Raw genomic sequence first — 20,006 nt, 5'->3', positions numbered from 1 at the left:
GGCAAGTTAGGATAGGATATGGGTTGAACTAGATGGACTTAAAGTCTCCCTTCAACCTTACTATGTTACTATGGTAATGGTAACAGCGTGTGGGGCTTTGTGCAGGACGCGGCTTGGGACCGGCGCGGGACACCTCCATGGGCTCAGGAGGTAAACTCTCCGGCATAAATTTTGGAGAACTGTAGAAACGGATCCGTTTTTTTGCTGGATCCGTCTAGCAGGTTATATCTGTTCCTGGGGGCTGGCCAATTGGATCTGAGCATGCGCAGACTTAAAAAAACCGGATCCGGTGGCTGGATCCGTCTTTTTCTGGATCCGGCACATTCCGGCGCCCATAGACTTTCATTGTAGCAAAAAGCTGGAAGCGCCGGATCCGGCACTTCCGGCTTTTTCGCCGGAGACAAAAAACGTTACAGTAGCCGTTTTTTCCAGACGCCGGAATGAGACAAGTTGCCGGATCCAGCAAAAAACGGATGAAACGCAATGCCATCCGGCACGATCTGGCGCTAATGCAAGTCAATGGGGAAAAACTGGATCCGGCATTGCATTTTGCCGGATCCGGTTTTACAAAAAAAAGCCGGATCGCGCCTGAAGGCAAAAAACTGATGTGTGAAAGAGGCATTGGGCCACGGCAGGCGGGATATTGTCGGCGCAGGCGTGGATGTGGCCCCACGCAAGACAGCCTCTGCGACTGCCCGGGCAGCAGTTGCAGTAGCATTCACAGCTGAGGTGGAACTCTCGAGGGCCGCCAACCTGCCCTCCAGCTGCTGAATGTACTGCCGAAGCTGTTGCTCCTGCTGGTCCACCATTACTAGCAAGACCCTGGCGCTAGTATAATGTTAGGAGCGGTGGAATGCACTAATTAATAAATAATAATAAGTGCGTTCGCCACTCGGGGTGCACCGTGCAGAAGGTGTTACTCTGCTGCTAGGTAATGGTGGACACTCAATATGGCGGTATGTCGCACGCGGGTTGAACGTCACCCGGTGTGTGCTGGGCGTACTCTGTTGATTCACAGAGGCGCCAAAGCAATAAACATACATACCGAGACTGTTGTACTCACAGGTCTCAGCGCAATGCACGCACAGTATATGGTCACAGGACTGGGGCCCAAGACACAGGGTCAGTGTCCGTCTAGACCTACCGTGCGTGCAGCGTTGCTACCACGGACGCCGACAAGTGCTGCTGACTGCAGCGACGCGACTGACACCGCCGCTATATGACAATGCTCAGGAGAAGGTGCACTGTCGGACGCTAGTTCTGTGGAGATATGAACTGTGGCCTGTAGCGTGCCACTGACTGGCGCTGACTCTAAGACTAAGTCCCTATCCACACCCGTAATATCAGAGGGAGAGGAATTTTATTGAGTCATTCGCAGGCTCATGCATCCATCATCATTCACACAGGTAGCAACTAGAGTCTATACTAGCGCATGGCCGAGTGGCCATGCGAACCTTTTATAGCCAGGACCTTCCGGAAGCTTCCAGAACCTTAAGATGGACAAATCAGATCTGGAGAAGGACCTGGGCATGTGACTCCCGATCTCCAATGGGAGATCGTCTCGTGAGCATGCTCAGTGGAGCGACAGAAGGACTTAGCCTCTGGAGTGGTTTGCTGCTGAACAGCCTGCATTGCTATTGCTGGCCCAAAGGTGGCAGCAACAACCAGACCCACAGAGCAGGTCTGGACAGAGCGTCGGGAACGACGGGGCTGCCAAGCAAGCTCCTCTGCGGTCGATGGAAAATGGGAGACCGCAGAATGTGAGGCTCTGGATTCCTGCTGTGCCGCTGCAGGAACCCGACGCCTAACAGTATGGCTTACCTCTAAGGGTTCATTCAGACGACAGGTTTTCTCATACGAGTTTTATTCCTGTTTCCATGGATAATATGCATACCTATTATAGTCTATGGGGTTGTCCACATGTTCATGCATTTTTGTAGACCTAGTGGTCCGCACAAAACCATGAAGATGTGTCCAGATTGCATCTGTGTGCTTGAAAGAAAAAGCACGAAAAACCCCAATCAGATTTTGATTTTTCCTCATATGAATAAATCTGATGAAACTGATGGAAAAATCCAAAACACTGATGAAAATTGGTCATTTTTGTGCAGAAAAATCACTGTAGTCTGAATGAGGCTTTCAGCCTTATTCACAAATCCTTTACTGTCATTCTAAGGTATTACAGGTCTGTACAAAATGAATTCATTAGACAGTCAATGCATCATTACATCGAAAATCTTAATCATGGATGGAGGAATATTGCCGTTTACTGTATGTAACTAGGTCTTAAGGGTGTGGACCTTTGAACGATCTACAAGCTATTTACCAATGGTGATTGCCACACAGGGAGGCTGCAAGTGAGTCATCTGAAATCTGCGCGAGCCGCCGAGATGGCTGACTGTGCACACAGACTATGACTAAACGGCTGGAATAAACAGAGAGCCCGCATTATTTTTACCAGTGACCGTCATGGTGAATTTTAAGGCGTTAATCATTTGGATTTAATAAAACTGGATTATATCAACACAGTCTGAAAATGCGCCAGATTGAATACGACTCAAGTTGGATGAAAATTTTTGCACATTTTTAATTATTTTTTTTCTAACACTACACCACATATTAGTTGGCTTACTTTGTACCTGAAATCTGAGCCAAAATTTTGGCACACGGTGTTGCATCTTAAGCCCCACAACTTTCATGCTGACCACACACCTTGACGCTAAATATCGAGCTAGTGTCTAAAATGGGCAATAAATGTGGTACCCAATAAGTGCGACAGTTTTGTTCTTTTGCACAAATTGTGGAAGAATTTTGACACACTTAGTTTGGTAAATCTCCCACACTGTTTAAAAGGTTTATGCATCTAACATGAGCAAGAAAGAAGCTATGTCTAAAAAAATCGATCTTTATTGAAACATGATTATTCATAAGAATCATTACGTAAAAGCATAGTACATGTAAAAGTAGCTGGGAGGAGGCGCGGCCATGCGTGGTGCCGGCCTATGACGACGCCTCCCCGGACAGCTGATCGGAGGCGTCGCATTAACGCCTGCTTCTGACAATCTGACACCATATTTAAAGGCGCAAAAACAGCCCCACTATACGCCCCTTGATAAAGCTAACGCGAAACGCGCATCGGGGTCCTCCTGCCCGCACCCCAAGGTAAATATGCATTGATTATATCTCTATGCACTTTTTCTGCCATCAGCCAGAGGATTTTTCTGGGACTTATACAGCCTTTTTGCATATGCATACACCATTTGTTGCTAACCCAGGTATTCACCTTCCTCTGGCTTATCTTTGTGGTAGATATTTTGATCTTTTTCACATCCATTTTGAAACTTTTCATTGCTACACTCTATAATATGCATATTAACCATGCATTTATTACTAGCATATGTATGCAATTTTATTAGCCTGACTTAAATATGATGGCATTTATATGTATGGTTGCTATTTAATATACTTCTCTAAAAAAAACTTCTACTGATTTGTATGCCAGCATTCATATTATGCTACTTGCCCTAGGGTGCGGTTACCTGTTTATGTCCTCCTACTTTTACACGTACTATGCTTTTATGTAACGATTCTTATGAATAATCATGTTTCAATAAAGATCGATTTTTTAGACATAGCTTCTTTCTTGCTCATGTTAGATGTATACATTTTTGAAGCTCTTTTGTCTTCTAGGCATTTCCATTTTTGAATTCTTGTTTAAAAGGGTTGTTCCTTATTGCACAACCCCTAAATACTAGGCCCACGGAGGTGAAAAAAAAAATGCTAAAAAATGATACCTCCTTACCGTCCAAAGCTGTTTTGCTTTCCCCACTCGTTACCTTGGATCAACCTAGAGGGTCATTTCTTCTGCTCGGACAAAATGTGAACTCTGCAGCCGATAAGTGGCTACTGATTGTTATTGACTACTTCGCTAGTTCAGCACTCACATTATGCCCCTATTGATGCCAGGAGACCAGCAGGGACCCAGTGCTGAGTATAGAGGAACAGCAGGAGGTGATTATCATTTTTTTTTTTTTATCTCCTTATGTGTGGTTGAGACAGGTACAAATGAAGTTAAGTCGTTTGCACATCTATGGTCATGTCACTCTAAATTTATTTTCTGACAGGAAAAAGTTAAAAGCATGAGGGATGAAAACCAACAGCTGAAGACAGATGAGCAAACCTTGAAGGAAAAGATTTGCTATCTAGAAAGGGAAACTGAGAAGCTGGAGGAAGTGAGTAATTTTAACGGGTCTAGCACTATGGCTCTGCTCCTTCATTCATATGGACTGACTGGCAGTACCACAACTTTTGCATGTGGCAGCAGTAAGATGGTAGTGGCACTTTAGTGCATGTCACTGTGACAGCAGTAAGATGGTGGTGGCACATCAGCGTATGTCACTGTGCCTTTATTCTGCTTTTTATGGTGGTCCAAGTAGTCAGATTCCCATTAAATGATTCTAAATTCATATTTATATTAAAATATTAGAGTGACATTATTAGGATAATCAACTACCACTGTTCTCACTTTCTTTACAGATTTGTTCTTCTGGAGTAGAGAGGAAACTGGTTTTTAAGGGAAAAGTGAGCGACAACATTCCAAGGTGTGGGATTAATGTCAAACATCAGATTAGATACCCTGTCAAAGGAGGAACAGCACTTGTTGTCTTCGAAGAGCCGTCTGGTAAGGATCAATGAGCTGTCACGCCACTCTCACCGGGGGGCAGGACCCCGCGCCCGGCATCACCACTTCCGGCGCTGCAGCCGCTTCGGGGTTCCTGTCGGGTGCGCACCTCTCATACTAAGGCTGGGTTCACATTACGTTAAGCAGCCCGTTCAACGCATAGCATTGACGGGCTGCGTTAACGGTATAGCATAACGCAATTGCATTATGCTATACCCGCTAGCGCAGATGATTCATCTGCGCTGGCGGTGATGGAGCCTCAGACGCTGCAGGCCGCGTCCGAGGCTCCTTCAGTGAATGACGGCACATCGTGAACGCGTGCCGCTTTATGGCATGCGTCGCGACGTGCCCGACAATGGGGCTGAATGGCAGCGTTAACGAACTGCATTACACCGCGTTATACCGCGGTGTAACGCAGTCCGTCTAACGGACTGCCTAACGTAATGTGAACTCAGCCTTAGTTCCATGGCTGCACAACGTTGCTAGTGCGCATGTGCACCCTTCTCATTTCTAGCTGCAGCCTTGTCCTCTCTATGGTCCGGGGGGACCTGACCCGGAAGTCCCTGTGCTCCTGCCCTATATCAGGCTACCTCTTCCTATGGGAGGTGCCTGATTATTGTTGTGCTTCCTGGCTTGGTCTGCTTGGTCCTTGCCTGGCTGTGCTCTGTATTCGGGTCCTCTGCCTTGTGCTCTGTTCCTGAACTCTGCCTTGTGCTCTGTTCCTGAACTCTGCCTTGTGCTCTGTTCCTGAACTCTGCCTTGCCGTGCTTCCCTGCACATGCTCCGTGCATACACTCTGCTCTGTGTTCTATCGTGCTTCTTTGCACACGCTCTGCCTCTGCTCTGTGCTCTGTCTAAACTTGCACTCAGGCGTGCTCTCTGCGCACTCTCTGTCTAACTGTACTCAGGCGTGCTCCTTTGTACGCGCCCTGCTTTGCTCGCACCCGGGTGTGCTTGTCTGTGCACGCCATACGTGCTATCGTGTACCAGCCTTGCAGTATCCTGCATCTAGCGCACTCCCGTGGACACGCCTTGTATTGTCCTGTACTCTCCGTGCTCCCGTACACTCGTCCTGTATTGTCCTATATCCTGCGTGTCCCTGTGTCCACGCTTTGCAAACTCTTGTACTCTGCAGATTCCCTGTTGCTAGACACACTCACTCGTGTCTCCTGTGGGCCGGCCACCTGTTGCCAGCAGTCGTGGTGGCTTGCCCCTGACACTCCCTGTATAGGGGGTGGTCCTCTCTAGGTCAGCTTGCCCTGGGAAGGTTGGTGCCACGACCCAGAGGGTCCACTCCAGGAGTCGTCACACTATCTCTTTCAAGAGTATTGTAAGGCTCAGGACTCGATTACACTTGCTGAATGTGACCATTCTACAACCGCTGATCAGCTACATAGAAGCAGATCGGCGGTTGTTTAAAGGGAATCTGTCACCCCTTTTTTGAGATATCATATAATTATATCATTCAATTGTGTGTCACATAAGGATTCTCTTAGTACTTTTGCTTCCCCCTGACCCCGCACCTTTCATGCATAAATACCTTTTTTATATCGGTTCAGATGTATGTAAACTGCCGCTGTCCAGTCCGCTGGGCGGGGCTTATTCACCTGATCCACCCCCTTCCTGTCTTGCGCTACACAAGAAGAAATGCATAGAGCAAGACAGAGAGGGGGGAGCAGGTGAATAAGCCCCGCCCAGCGGACTGGACTGCGGCAGTTTACATACATCTGAACCGATATAAAAAAGGTATTTATGCATGAAAGGTGCGGGGTCAGGGGGAAGCAAAAGTACTAAGAGAATCCTTATGTGACACACAATTGAATGATATCATTATATGATATCTCAAAAAAAGGGGTGACAGATTCCCTTTAATACCTTGACGAGAAAGGCCAAACTGAATTCTATACACACAGAAGATCGTTAATTCGACCATTCTGTGCACATAGAATAACATTGTGATCAGCAGCACATTTATTAGCATAACCATTATTTTTATGCCAATCACCCGAAAAACGAGCATTTTGCTTACCCAAGGCTAACACTCTAACGAACGCACATTCCCAGTTATTAAACGGGCCTTTGTTGGCAAAAAAGAGCCAGATGAATTAAAAAAAAAAAAAAAAAAAAGAGAAATGAAAACAGATTAGATATTAGAAAAAACTTTTTGACAGGCTGGAGTCACACTGCCAATTTCTCCTACGATAATCGCATCGCATAGCACGGACTGGCCGGCACCTCTCCTGACCTGAGAATGACAGCATGATGGATTACTATGCAGCTGTCAAGCTCAGGTCAGGAGAGCAGACAGCCAGTGCGAGGTTTACGATCCGATTCTGGGATGAAAAATTCGCCAGTGTGACTCTGCCCTTAGAGTGATCAATGAGTGGAACAGGCAGCCACGAGAAATGGTGAGTTTTCCTTCAATGGAAGTCTTCAAACAGAGGCTGGACAGACATCTGACTGGGATGATTTAGCGAATCCTGCTTTGAGCAGGGGGTTGGACCAGATGGCCCATAAGGTCCCTTCCAACTCTACCATTCTATGATTCTATGAAAATATATTTGTATTTGGTACAGTCAGTACATTTTCCTTCTAGTAATTAAAGCTATTCACCTTTTAGTTGCTGCAAGAATAATTCAGAAGAAGCATCACAAGGTAAAAATTGAAGATTGTCACATCAATGTGACGGCCGAGCCTATTGAACTTATGGCCCTGGATACTCTCAGTGTAAGTAATGATCTTCTTACATTCTTGTACCCTATGGCATTTAGATCCTGAATATAAAGCATATAGTGGAGTAATATGAGTCATGTATAAGTACATTTATGACCAAATGGGAACATTCTGGTAGCCTGTCTATGATATTGCCAGGAACGTATTGTTTTTCGCTTTTGTTTTTTTTTATCTCCCCTTCTTTCAATAGTCATAATTATTTTTCGTCGACAAAGCCGTATGATAAGTATCAGGCAGTGGCTGCATGATTTCAGCCAGGTATGCTTGATTCTGAAACACTGCAGCATTTCAGATAGAAACATGCTTTAAAAGCCACCTGGCACCAAGCCACACAGGTAACTACTCGGACAGGAGAGGCCCCAGTGGCTTCTCCCCACCCACTGCCAGTGACCGACAGGTCTCTCCCTATACGTGCATATAGGGAGAGATTTGTCATTGCAGGGGAGCAGGTGGGGACTCATCTGTCTGACTAGTTTCCTGTGCGGCTTGGTCTCCGGTGGCTTTTAAGGTACCAAGCTGCAGGCAGCGTTTCAAAGTCTATTTAGTATTTTGCACCTGTGTTGCCAACATCTTGCTTTATGGGTTGGCTGCATCCTGTAGTGCATTTGTTCAAAGACCTGGGCAGGTAAGTGGTGCTGCTGAAATCATACAGCCAGTGCTTAACCCCTTCACGACCAATGACGCCACATAGGCGTCATGAAAACTGGTGCCAATCTGACCAGTGACGCCTATGTGGTGTCATGACTTTAAAGCCCCCCTGCGGGTCGGGTGACCTAGGTCACTGAAAGGTCACCCGACCCGCAGATACAGGGGGCTTTGTTCTTCACCATAGGGGCGTGGCTTCGCCGCCACGTGACTACGATCGCTCTGAAAAAATTTATGAAATATTACAATCCAGCCATGTCCGACGCTGCTGTAGCATCGGACATGGCTGGTGACAGCGATCCGGCCCCCCAACACGTTAACGGGGGCGATCTGCCCCCCGCCACTGAATGACAGTGGCGATGAGCCACCGCTGTCTTCTCCCCCCGCCTTCCCTCCGCTCCCCCAGGGCTTCCGATCGCCCCCTCCCACCCCCCGGCACTCACCGAGTGCCGTTATGGCTCCCGGTGTCCCGGACCATGGGCGCCGCCATATTGGAAAATGCAATTTCCATTCTTTCTTTTTGATCACTGTGATAAACTCTTACAGTGATCAAAATAGAATGAAAAGTAAATAAACCCCCCGTTTATCACCCCCATAGGCAGGATCAACTAATAAAATAAAGAAATTATTTTATTTTTATTTTTCCATTAGGGTTAGGGTTGGAAAGAGGGTTAGGGTTGGAAAGAGGGTTAGGGTTGGAAAGAGGGTTAGGGTTGGAGTTAGGGTTGGAATTAGGGTTATGGTTAGGGTTGGGATTAGGGTTAGGGGTTTGTTGGGGTTAGGGTTATGGTTAGGGTTGGTATTAGGGTTAGGGATGTGTTGGGGTTAGGGCTGTGGTTAGGGGTGTGTTGGGGTTAGGGTTGAAGTTAGAATTGTGGGGTTGTTTAGGCATATCAGGGGGTCTCCAAACGCGACATGGTGCAACCATTGATTCCAGCCAATTTTGCGTTCAAAAAGTTAAACGGTGCTCCCTCCCTTCCAAGCCCCGACGTGTGCCCAAACAGTGGTTTACCCCAACATATGGGGTATCAGCGTACTCAGGAAAAATTGCACAACAACTTTGGGGGTCTAATTTCTCCTGCTACCCTTGTGAAAATAAAAAAATTGCTGGCTGAAAATCATTTTTTTCCTTCGTCTCATTGGGGGACACAGAGACTGTGGGTGTGTGCTACTGCCGTCTGGAGGCTGACACTAGGCATACAAAAAACAAGTTAGCTCCTCCTCCTCATACACCCTCGCCCCGATAGTGGGCGGAAACCAGTTTTTTGCTTAGTGTCTTATGGAGGCACACGCAGTCTGGATCTCTCCAGACTATTTTTTTCTAGTTTACCATGAAGATGAGACAGGGGTGACGGATCCTATAGAAAGGGTCCGATCTCCCCAAACCAACAACGGGCGAGCACGTGTTGAGTATCGCCTCCGCGCATCCTTTCCCGCACCGAGGGACATACCTGGGACTTTTCCCCAGACATCTATTTTTTTCGCCCTCACCCCCCCCCCCTTTCCTCCGCTCCTCTAACCTGGTTCGCCTCCCTCCGGGTATTGGCGCGGTCCGGGAGAAGTGGGGGGAGCTGCAGCCGGATGGCCGAGGTAGCGGTCTGCCGGCGTGCCAAGCGGGCGGACCGGCTCTAATTTAGCCCGCGGCTTCGGCCTGGGCCGCGGGCGGAAGTGCCGCACTGGGCGCAAGTCATTTCCGGCGCAGTCCCCGTCACCAGCCGGGCATGGGGAGGCGGGGGGCCGGGGTAGCGGTCAGGCGGACCGTTTCTAAATTTAGCCTGCGGCTTTGGCCTGGGCCGCGGGAGGAAGCGCCGCCCTGCGCGTGAGGTCATTTCCGGCGCCGCCCCCCATCTCCAGGGCGGGCGCCGGATTAAATTGAGGCCCTGGCGGCAAGGCAGGGTAGGCCGCGATAACAGAAGAATCGCAGCCTACCAGGAGTGAGGCAGGCAAACTGAAGCACGGGGAGAGACGCGCAGGAGTGGGTAAGTGTGACCCCCGTCCCGGAGCCACACTAGGGCACAACAGGGTTACCCTCCTCCTCCTACCCCCCCCAACCTTTAACCCCTTCACCCCCAAGGGTGGTTTGCAGGTTCATGACCGGGCCAATTTTTACAATTCTGACCACTGTACCTTTATGAGGTCATAACTAGAGTTGAGCGATACCAGCCGATACTTGAAAATATCGGATCGGAATGGATCGGCCGATCTTTAAAAAAAGTATCGGTATCGCCGATTCCGATACCGGGAACCAATGCAAGTCAATGGGGCCAAAATATCGGAATTAAAAAAAACCCTTTCTTTCCTTGTAGGTTAATTCTACATGAAGAAAAACAACTAAGAATAATGTAGAATGTATTGTGGGAGGTGGAGGAGACATTAAAGCCATAGAGGTTTAGCCCAATCAAATGGAATAGCAGGAATTAAACTTTTTTTTTTAAAGATGTTAGGAGTTACAAAGATATTGACTATGTTAGCCTCATTTATATTTTGCCAGACATGTATGTCTTCTTCTTCTTCTTCCTTTTTTTACATTCTTCTTCTTCTTCTTCTTCTTCCTTTTTTTACATTCTTCTTCTTCTTCTTCTTCTTCCTTTTTTTACATTCTTCTTCTTCTTCTTCTTCCTTTTTTTACATTCTTCTTCTTCTTCTTCTTCCTTTTTTTACATTCTTCTTCTTCTTCCTTTTTTTACATTCTTCTTCTTCTTCTTCTTCTTCTTCTTCTTCTTCTTCTTCTTCTTCCTTTTTTTACCTTCTTCTTCTTCCTTTTTTTACCTTCTTCTTCTTCCTTTTTTTACCTTCTTCTTCTTCTTCTTCTTCTTCTTCTTCTTCTTCTTCTTCCTTTTTTTACATTCTTCTTCTTCTTCCTTTTTTTACATTCTTCTTCTTCTTCTTCTTCTTCCTTTTTTTACATTCTTCTTCTTCTTCTTCTTCTTCCTTTTTTTACCTTCTTCTTCTTCTTCTTCTTCTTCTTCTTCTTCTTCTTCTTCTTCTTCTTCTTCTTCTTCTTCCTTTTTTTACATTCTTCTTCTTCTTCCTTTTTTTACATTCTTCTTCTTCTTCTTCTTCTTCCTTTTTTTACATTCTTCTTCTTCTTCTTCTTCTTCTTCTTCTTCTTCTTCTTCCTTTTTTTACCTTCTTCTTCTTCTTCCTTTTTTTACCTTCTTCTTCTTCTTCTTCTTCTTCTTCTTCTTCTTCTTCTTCTTCTTCTTCTTCTTCCTTTTTTTACCTTCTTCTTCTTCTTCTTCTTCTTCTTCTTCTTCTTCTTCTTCTTCTTCTTCTTCTTCTTCCTTTTTTTACCTTCTTCTTCTTCTTCCTTTTTTTACCTTCTTCTTCTTCTTCTTCTTCTTCTTCTTCTTCTTCTTCTTCTTCTTCTTCTTCCTTTTTTTACCTTCTTCTTCTTCTTCTTCTTCTTCTTCTTCTTCTTCTTCTTCTTCTTCTTCTTCTTCTTCTTCTTCCTTTTTTTACCTTCTTCTTCTTCTTCTTCTTCTTCTTCTTCTTCTTCTTCTTCTTCTTCTTCTTCTTCTTCTTCTTCTTCTTCTTCTTCTTCTTCTTCTTCTTCTTCCTTTTTTTACCTTCTTCTTCTTCTTCTTCTTCTTCTTCTTCTTCTTCCTTTTTTTACCTTCTTCTTCTTCTTCTTCTTCTTCTTCTTCTTCTTCTTCTTCTTCTTCTTCTTCTTCTTCTTCTTCTTCTTCTTCCTTTTTTTACCTTCTTCTTCTTCTTCTTCTTCCTTTTTTTACCTTCTTCTTCTTCTTCTTCTTCTTCTTCTTCTTCTTCTTCTTCTTCTTCTTCTTCTTCTTCTTCTTCTTCTTCTTCTTCTTCTTCTTCTTCTTCTTCTTCTTCCTTTTTTTACCTTCTTCTTCTTCTTCTTCTTCTTCTTCTTCTTCTTCTTCTTCTTCTTCTTCTTCTTCTTCTTCTTCTTCTTCTTCTTCTTCTTCCTTTTTTTACCTTCTTCTTCTTCTTCTTCTTCTTCTTCCTTTTTTTACCTTCTTCTTCTTCTTCTTCTTCTTCTTCCTTTTTTTACCTTCTTCTTCTTCTTCTTCTTCTTCTTCTTCTTCTTCCTTTTTTTACCTTCTTCTTCTTCTTCTTCTTCTTCTTCCTTTTTTTACCTTCTTCTTCTTCTTCTTCTTCTTCTTCTTCTTCTTCTTCTTCTTCTTCTTCTTCTTCTTCTTCTTCTTCTTCTTCTTCTTCTTCTTCTTCTTCTTCTTCTTCTTCTTCTTCCTCTTCTTCTTCTTCTTCCTTTTTTTACATTCTTCTTCTTCTTCCTTTTTTTACATTCTTCTTCTTCTTCTTCTTCTTCCTTTTTTTACATTCTTCTTCTTCTTCTTCTTCTTCTTCTTCTTCTTCTTCTTCTTCTTCCTTTTTTTACCTTCTTCTTCTTCTTCTTCTTCTTCTTCCTTTTTTTACCTTCTTCTTCTTCTTCTTCTTCTTCTTCTTCTTCTTCTTCTTCTTCTTCTTCTTCTTCTTCTTCCTTTTTTTACCTTCTTCTTCTTCTTCTTCTTCTTCTTCTTCTTCTTCTTCTTCTTCTTCTTCTTCTTCTTCTTCTTCTTCTTCTTCTTCTTCTTCTTCTTCTTCTTCTTCTTCTTCTTCCTTTTTTTACCTTCTTCTTCTTCTTCTTCTTCTTCTTCTTCTTCTTCTTCTTCTTCTTCTTCTTCTTCTTCTTCTTCTTCTTCTTCTTCTTCTTCTTCTTCTTCTTCTTCCTTTTTTTACCTTCTTCTTCTTCTTCTTCTTCTTCTTCTTCTTCCTTTTTTTACCTTCTTCTTCTTCTTCTTCTTCTTCTTCTTCTTCTTCTTCTTCTTCCTTTTTTTACCTTCTTCTTCTTCTTCTTCTTCTTCTTCTTCTTCTTCTTCTTCTTCCTTTTTTTACCTTCTTCTTCTTCTTCTTCTTCTTCCTTTTTTTACCTTCTTCTTCTTCTTCTTCCTTTTTTTACCTTCTTCTTCTTCTTCTTCTTCTTCCTTTTTTTACCTTCTTCTTCTTCTTCTTCTTCTTCCTTTTTTTACCTTCTTCTTCTTCTTCTTCCTTTTTTTACCTTCTTCTTCTTCTTCTTCTTCTTCTTCTTCTTCTTCTTCTTCTTCTTCTTCTTCTTCTTCTTCTTCTTCTTCTTCTTCTTCTTCTTCTTCTTCTTCCTTTTTTTACCTTCTTCTTCTTCTTCTTCTTCTTCTTCTTCTTCTTCCTTTTTTTACCTTCTTCTTCTTCTTCTTCTTCTTCCTTTTTTTACATTCTTCTTCTTCTTCTTCCTTTTTTTACATTCTTCTTCCTTTTTTTACATTCTTCTTCTTCTTCTTCTTCTTCTTCTTCTTCTTCTTCTTCTTCTTCTTCTTCTTCTTCTTCTTCTTCTTCTTCTTCTTCTTCTTCTTCCTATTCTTCTTCATCATATTCTTGTTTGTGTCAGGCATTCCTGTAGTTGTTATCTAGAAAAGTTAGAAGTTTACACCTTCCGTTCTGCCTGTCACAAAAGATTTACAACAGGATTTGTCCGCGTTCAGTTTGGCCTGCAGAAGCAGGCCTTTTCCAGGGGCACCACGAGGAGGAACGGACTCACCCCCATACACTGCTTAGTCTTCTTCTGCTTATAAATAAGATAATATCATTTGCTCAGAGTATTAGTCTTATGCTTAATGTTCTTCTGCTTTGTTTTTTTTATGCTTCTTTGTCTTCTCTCTCTTGTTGTTCTGCATCTTGGTGGTTGTCTTCCTGTTCTTTGTCCTCTTGAACCAGCTGACGGTACTGGCACCCGGAGGGGCAGCAGAAGGAACAAGAGCCAATGGCACTACCGAGGACCAGCTGACGGTGCTGGAACCCGGTTACTAAGCAGGAGGTACCTGTGCTACAAAGCACTACCAAGGACCAGCAGACGTTGCCGGAACTCGGATACCGAGATGGAGGCACCTAGGCCAAAGGCTCTGACAAGAACCAGCTGACGGTGCTGGAACCCGGAGGGGTAGCATAAGCTGCAAGAGCAAATGGAAATAGCGAGGACCAGCTGACAGTGCTGGCACCCGGAGGGGCAGCAGAAGGAATAAGAGCCAATGGCACAACCGAGGACCAGCTGACGGTGCTGGAACCCGGTTACTAAGCAGGAGGTACCTGTGCTACAAAGCACTACCAAGGACCAGCAGACGTTGCCGGAACTCGGATACCGAGATGGAGGCACCTAGGCCAAAGGCTCTGACGAGAACCAGCTGACGGTGCTGGAACCCGGAGGGGTAGCATAAGCTGCAAGAGCAAATGGAAATAGCGAGGACCAGCTGACAGTGCTGGCACCCGGAGGGGCAGCAGAAGGAATAAGAGCCAATGGCACAACCGAGGACCAGCTGACGGTGCTGGAACCCGGTTACTAAGCAGGAGGTACCTGTGCTACAAAGCACTACCAAGGACCAGCAGACGTTGCCGGAACTCGGATACCGAGATGGAGGCACCTAGGCCAAAGGCTCTGACGAGAACCAGCTGACGGTGCTGGAACCCGGAGGGGTAGCATAAGCTGCAAGAGCAAATGGAAATAGCGAGGACCAGCTGACAGTGCTGGCACCCGGAGGGGCAGCAGAAGGAATAAGAGCCAATGGCACAACCGAGGACCAGCTGACGGTGCTGGAACCCGGTTACTAAGCAGGAGGTACCTGTGCTACAAAGCACTACCAAGGACCAGCAGACGTTGCCGGAACTCGGATACCGAGATGGAGGCACCTAGGCCAAAGGCTCTGATGAGAACCAGCTGACGGTGCTGGAACCCGGAGGGGTATCAGAAGTTACCCCTGAAAAGCAAAGTTGGCATGCCGCAAGCTGGCCGCAGTTACCGAATCACACAGTCCTACAGGGGGTGCTTGTCCTACTGGCACTATGGAACAAACCTTTCTTACCAGAACCCGCAGTCCACATAGGAAGCACCTAAACTGCTGGCACCCTAGCCTCGGCTAACCCAACCGCAACACGACATGGCAACTTGGGGTGGCAAACTGACATTGACACTTCCCGGAAACAGCAGGCAGGGCTGGAACCAAGCTGGGCAGGAGGGAGTACCCGTGCCAAAGTCAGTTATGAGCAGCAACTGGCGATGTTGGAGCCCAGGACAAGCACTTAGCAGGCTGAGGCCTGATGTGCTGTCAATTGGGAGGCAGCAGGACAGATTGCCATCAAAACAGCAGGGGAACAGCTGACGTTACTGAACCCCACAAACACAGGAGCTAGTGTTTTACTCTGTGAAGACGGCACTTCCGAGCAACAACTGGCTGTGTTGAAGCCCAGGGACAAGCACGGAGCAGGCTTAGGCTGCATTGAAGAAATTTTAAGATCGGTTGTAGACTACTAATTTGAACCAAGCTCCACTTAGGCCTGTGGCTTCACTGATTTTCGTATTTCCCCTGTCCTCCAACCCCGCCAGTTACAGCTCCGAAGTGGCGTCTGCACAATCCACACTTGTTCCTGTGTTACAGGTGTTCAGTCCGGTCAGTTAATCCCCTGATGTGTGTCCGGCAATGTCGCCTGCTCTGTCCACATTCCGATAATGGGAATGTGGACAGAGCAGGCGACATTGCCGGACACACATCAGGGGATTAACTGACCGGACTGAACACCTGTAACACAGGAACAAGTGTGGATTGTGCAGACGCCACTTCGGAGCTGTAACTGGCAGGGTTGGAGGACAGGGGAAATACGAGAGACAGTGGAGCCACAGGCCTAATTGGAGCACGGTTAAAAATCAGTAGTGGTACGACTGTGTAGGCAGCAGGAGACTTTGCCATCCACACAGCAGGGGATCAGCTGACATTACTGAACCCCACTGAGACACGGGAGCAAGTATCTCTTTCCGTGTGGACGGCACTTCCGAACTACAACTGGCTGTGTTGAAGCCCAGGAAATAGGAGGGTGTAGGCAGAGGCCTACTGTATTTTGAATGAGGTGACAGCAGGAGAGACTGCCATCCACACAGCAGGGGATCAGCTGACATTACTGAACTCCACTGAGACACGGGAGCAAGTATCTCTTTCCGTGTGGACGGCACTTCCGAACTACAACTGGCTGTGTTGAAGCCCAGGAAATAGGAGGGTGTAGGCAGAGGCCTACTGTATTTTGAATGAGTTTACAGCAGGAGAGACTGCCATCCACACAGCAGGGGATCAGCTGACGTTACTGAACCCCACTGAGACACGGGAGCAAGTGTCTCTTTCCGTGTGGACGGCACTTCCGAACTACAGCTGGCTGTGTTGAAGCCCAGGAAATAGGAGGGTGTAGGCAGAGGCCTACTGTATTTTGAAAGAGGTGACAGCAGGAGAGACTGCCATCCACAAAGCAGGGGATCAGCTGACGTTACTGAACCCCACTGAGACACGGGAGCAAGTGTCTCTTTCCGTGTGGACGGCACTTCCGAACTACAACTGGCTGTGTTGAAGCCCAGGAAATAGGAGGGTGTAGGCAGAGGCCTACTGTATTTTGAATGAGGTGACAGCAGGAGAGACTGCCATCCACACAGCAGGGGATCAGCTGACGTTACTGAACCCCACTGAGACACGGGAGCAAGTGTCTCTTTCCGTGTGGACGGCACTTCCGAACTACAACTGGCTGTGTTGAAGCCCAGGAAATAGGAGGGTGTAGGCAGAGGCCTACTGTATTTTGAATGAGGTGACAGCAGGAGAGACTGCCATCCACACAGCAGGGGATCAGCTGACATTACTGAACCCCACTGAGACACGGGAGCAAGTATCTCTTTCCGTGTGGACGGCACTTCCGAACTACAACTGGCTGTGTTGAAGCCCAGGAAATAGGAGGGTGTAGGCAGAGGCCTACTGTATTTTGAATGAGTTTACAGCAGGAGAGACTGCCATCCACACAGCAGGGGATCAGCTGACGTTACTGAACCCCACTGAGACACGGGAGCAAGTGTCTCTTTCCGTGTGGACGGCACTTCCGAACTACAACTGGCTGTGTTGAAGCCCAGGAAATAGGAGGGTGTAGGCAGAGGCCTACTGTATTTTGAAAGAGGTGACAGCAGGAGAGACTGCCATCCACAAAGCAGGGGATCAGCTGACGTTACTGAACCCCACTGAGACACGGGAGCAAGTGTCTCTTTCCGTGTGGACGGCACTTCCGAACTACAACTGGCTGTGTTGAAGCCCAGGAAATAGGAGGGTGTAGGCAGAGGCCTACTGTATTTTGAATGAGGTGACAGCAGGAGAGACTGCCATCCACACAGCAGGGGATCAGCTGACATTACTGAACCCCACTGAGACACGGGAGCAAGTATCTCTTTCCGTGTGGACGGCACTTCCGAACTACAACTGGCTGTGTTGAAGCCCAGGAAATAGGAGGGTGTAGGCAGAGGCCTACTGTATTTTGAATGAGTTTACAGCAGGAGAGACTGCCATCCACACAGCAGGGGATCAGCTGACGTTACTGAACCCCACTGAGACACGGGAGCAAGTGTCTCTTTCCGTGTCGACGGCACTTCCGAACTACAACTGGCTGTGTTGAAGCCCAGGAAATAGGAGGGTGTAGGCAGAGGCCTACTGTATTTTGAAAGAGGTGACAGCAGGAGAGACTGCCATCCACAAAGCAGGGGATCAGCTGACGTTACTGAACCCCACTGAGACACGGGAGCAAGTGTCTCTTTCCGTGTGGACGGCACTTCCGAACTACAACTGGCTGTGTTGAAGCCCAGGAAATAGGAGGGTGTAGGCAGAGGCCTACTGTATTTTGAATGAGGTGACAGCAGGAGAGACTGCCATCCACACAGCAGGGGATCAGCTGACGTTACTGAACCCCACTGAGACACGGGAGCAAGTATCTCTTTCCGTGTGGACGGCACTTCCGAACTACAACTGGCTGTGTTGAAGCCCAGGAAATAGGAGGGTGTAGGCAGAGGCCTACTGTATTTTGAATGAGGTGACAGCAGGAGAGACTGCCATCCACACAGCAGGGGATCAGCTGACATTACTGAACCCCACTGAGACACGGGAGCAAGTATCTCTTTCCGTGTGGACGGCACTTCCGAACTACAACTGGCTGTGTTGAAGCCCAGGAAATAGGAGGGTGTAGGCAGAGGCCTACTGTATTTTGAATGAGGTGACAGCAGGAGAGACTGCCATCCACACAGCAGGGGATCAGCTGACGTTACTGAACCCCACTGAGACACGGGAGCAAGTATCTCTTTCCGTGTGGACGGCACTTCCGAACTACAACTGGCTGTGTTGAAGCCCAGGAAATAGGAGGGTGTAGGCAGAGGCCTACTGTCTTTGTAATGCGGAGACAGCAGGAGAGACTGCCATCTCCACAGCAGGGGAACAGCTGGCAGTGCTGAACCCCACTAACACTTGAACGAATGTGTTTGGCTCTGTGGAGACGACACTTCTGAACACCAACTGACGTTGTTGGAGCCCAGGATTAGGCGAGGAGCAGGCTGGGGCCTACTGGATTTTGGCAGGTGAATGCAGCAGGAGACTTGCCATCTCCACAGCAGGGGAACAGCTGGCAGTGCTGAACCCCACTAACACTTGAACGAATGTGTTTGGCTCTGTGGAGACGACACTTCTGAACACCAACTGACGTTGTTGGAGCTCAGGATTAGGCGAGGAGCAGGCTGGGGCCTACTTGATTTTGGCAGGTGAATGCAGCAGGAGACTTGCCATCTCCACAGCAGGGGAACAGCTGGCAGTGCTGAACCCCACTAACACTTGAACGAATGTGTTTGGCTCTGTGGAGACGACACTTCTGAACACCAACTGACGTTGTTGGAGCCCAGGATTAGGCGAGGAGCAGGCTGGGGCCTACTGGATTTTGGCAGGTGAATGCAGCAGGAGACTTGCCATCTCCACAGCAGGGGAACAGCTGGCAGTGCTGAACCCCACTAACACTTGAACGAATGTGTTTGGCTCTGTGGAGACGACACTTCTGAACACCAACTGACGTTGTTGGAGCCCAGGATTAGGCGAGGAGCAGGCTGGGGCCTACTGGATTTTGGCAGGTGAATGCAGCAGGAGACTTGCCATCTCCACAGCAGGGGAACAGCTGACAGTGCTGAACCCCACTAACACTTGAACGAATGTGTTTGGCTCTGTGGAGACGACACTTCTGAACACCAACTGACGTTGTTGGAGCTCAGGATTAGGCGAGGAGCAGGCTGGGGCCTACTTGATTTTGGCAGGTGAATGCAGCAGGAGACTTGCCATCTCCACAGCAGGGGAACAGCTGGCAGTGCTGAACCCCACTAACACTTGAACGAATGTGTTTGGCTCTGTGGAGACGACACTTCTGAACACCAACTGACGTTGTTGGAGCTCAGGATTAGGCGAGGAGCAGGCTGGGGCCTACTGGATTTTGGCAGGTGAATGCAGCAGGAGACTTTCCATCTCCACAGCAGGGGAACAGCTGGCAGTGCTGAACCCCACTAACACTTGAACGAATGTGTTTGGCTCTGTGGAGACGACACTTCTGAACACCAACTGACGTTGTTGGAGCCCAGGATTAGGCGAGGAGCAGGCTGGGGCCTACTGGATTTTGGCAGGTGAATGCAGCAGGAGACTTGCCATCTCCACAGCAGGGGAACAGCTGACAGTGCTGAACCCCACTAACACTTGAACGAATGTGTTTGGCTCTGTGGAGACGACACTTCTGAACACCAACTGACGTTGTTGGAGCTCAGGATTAGGCGAGGAGCAGGCTGGGGCCTACTTGATTTTGGCAGGTGAATGCAGCAGGAGACTTGCCATCTCCACAGCAGGGGAACAGCTGGCAGTGCTGAACCCCACTAACACTTGAACGAATGTGTTTGGCTCTGTGGAGACGACACTTCTGAACACCAACTGACGTTGTTGGAGCTCAGGATTAGGCGAGGAGCAGGCTGGGGCCTACTGGATTTTGGCAGGTGAATGCAGCAGGAGACTTGCCATCTCCACAGCAGGGGAACAGCTGGCAGTGCTGAACCCCACTAACACTTGAACGAATGTGTTTGGCTCTGTGGAGA

At 47.3% G+C, this 20,006-nt stretch overlaps 1 protein-coding gene across 5 annotated transcripts in view; it reads left to right on the top strand.

The window, feature by feature from the left end:
* Positions 1 to 20,006, top strand: part of IFI35 (interferon induced protein 35) — a 118,275-nt gene that overhangs the window by 78,825 nt on the left and 19,444 nt on the right. For all 5 annotated transcript variants that reach the window (XM_073562603.1, XM_073562605.1, XM_073562604.1 and 2 more), the window contains 3 exons: positions 4,125 to 4,232; positions 4,537 to 4,681; positions 7,302 to 7,408. In XM_073562603.1, coding sequence (XP_073418704.1) covers positions 4,125 to 4,232; positions 4,537 to 4,681; positions 7,302 to 7,408 — 360 coding nt within the window. The remainder of the gene's footprint in view (positions 1 to 4,124; positions 4,233 to 4,536; positions 4,682 to 7,301; positions 7,409 to 20,006) is intronic.

This window comes from Dendrobates tinctorius, unplaced genomic scaffold (assembly GCF_039654945.1).
Source record: "Dendrobates tinctorius isolate UK_male_01 unplaced genomic scaffold, ASM3965494v1 ptg000360l, whole genome shotgun sequence".
In the NCBI taxonomy this organism is placed as follows: domain Eukaryota; kingdom Metazoa; phylum Chordata; class Amphibia; order Anura; family Dendrobatidae; genus Dendrobates; species Dendrobates tinctorius.
Note: the sequence above shows the minus strand (reverse complement) of the source record. Positions and strands in the feature narration are given on the sequence as shown.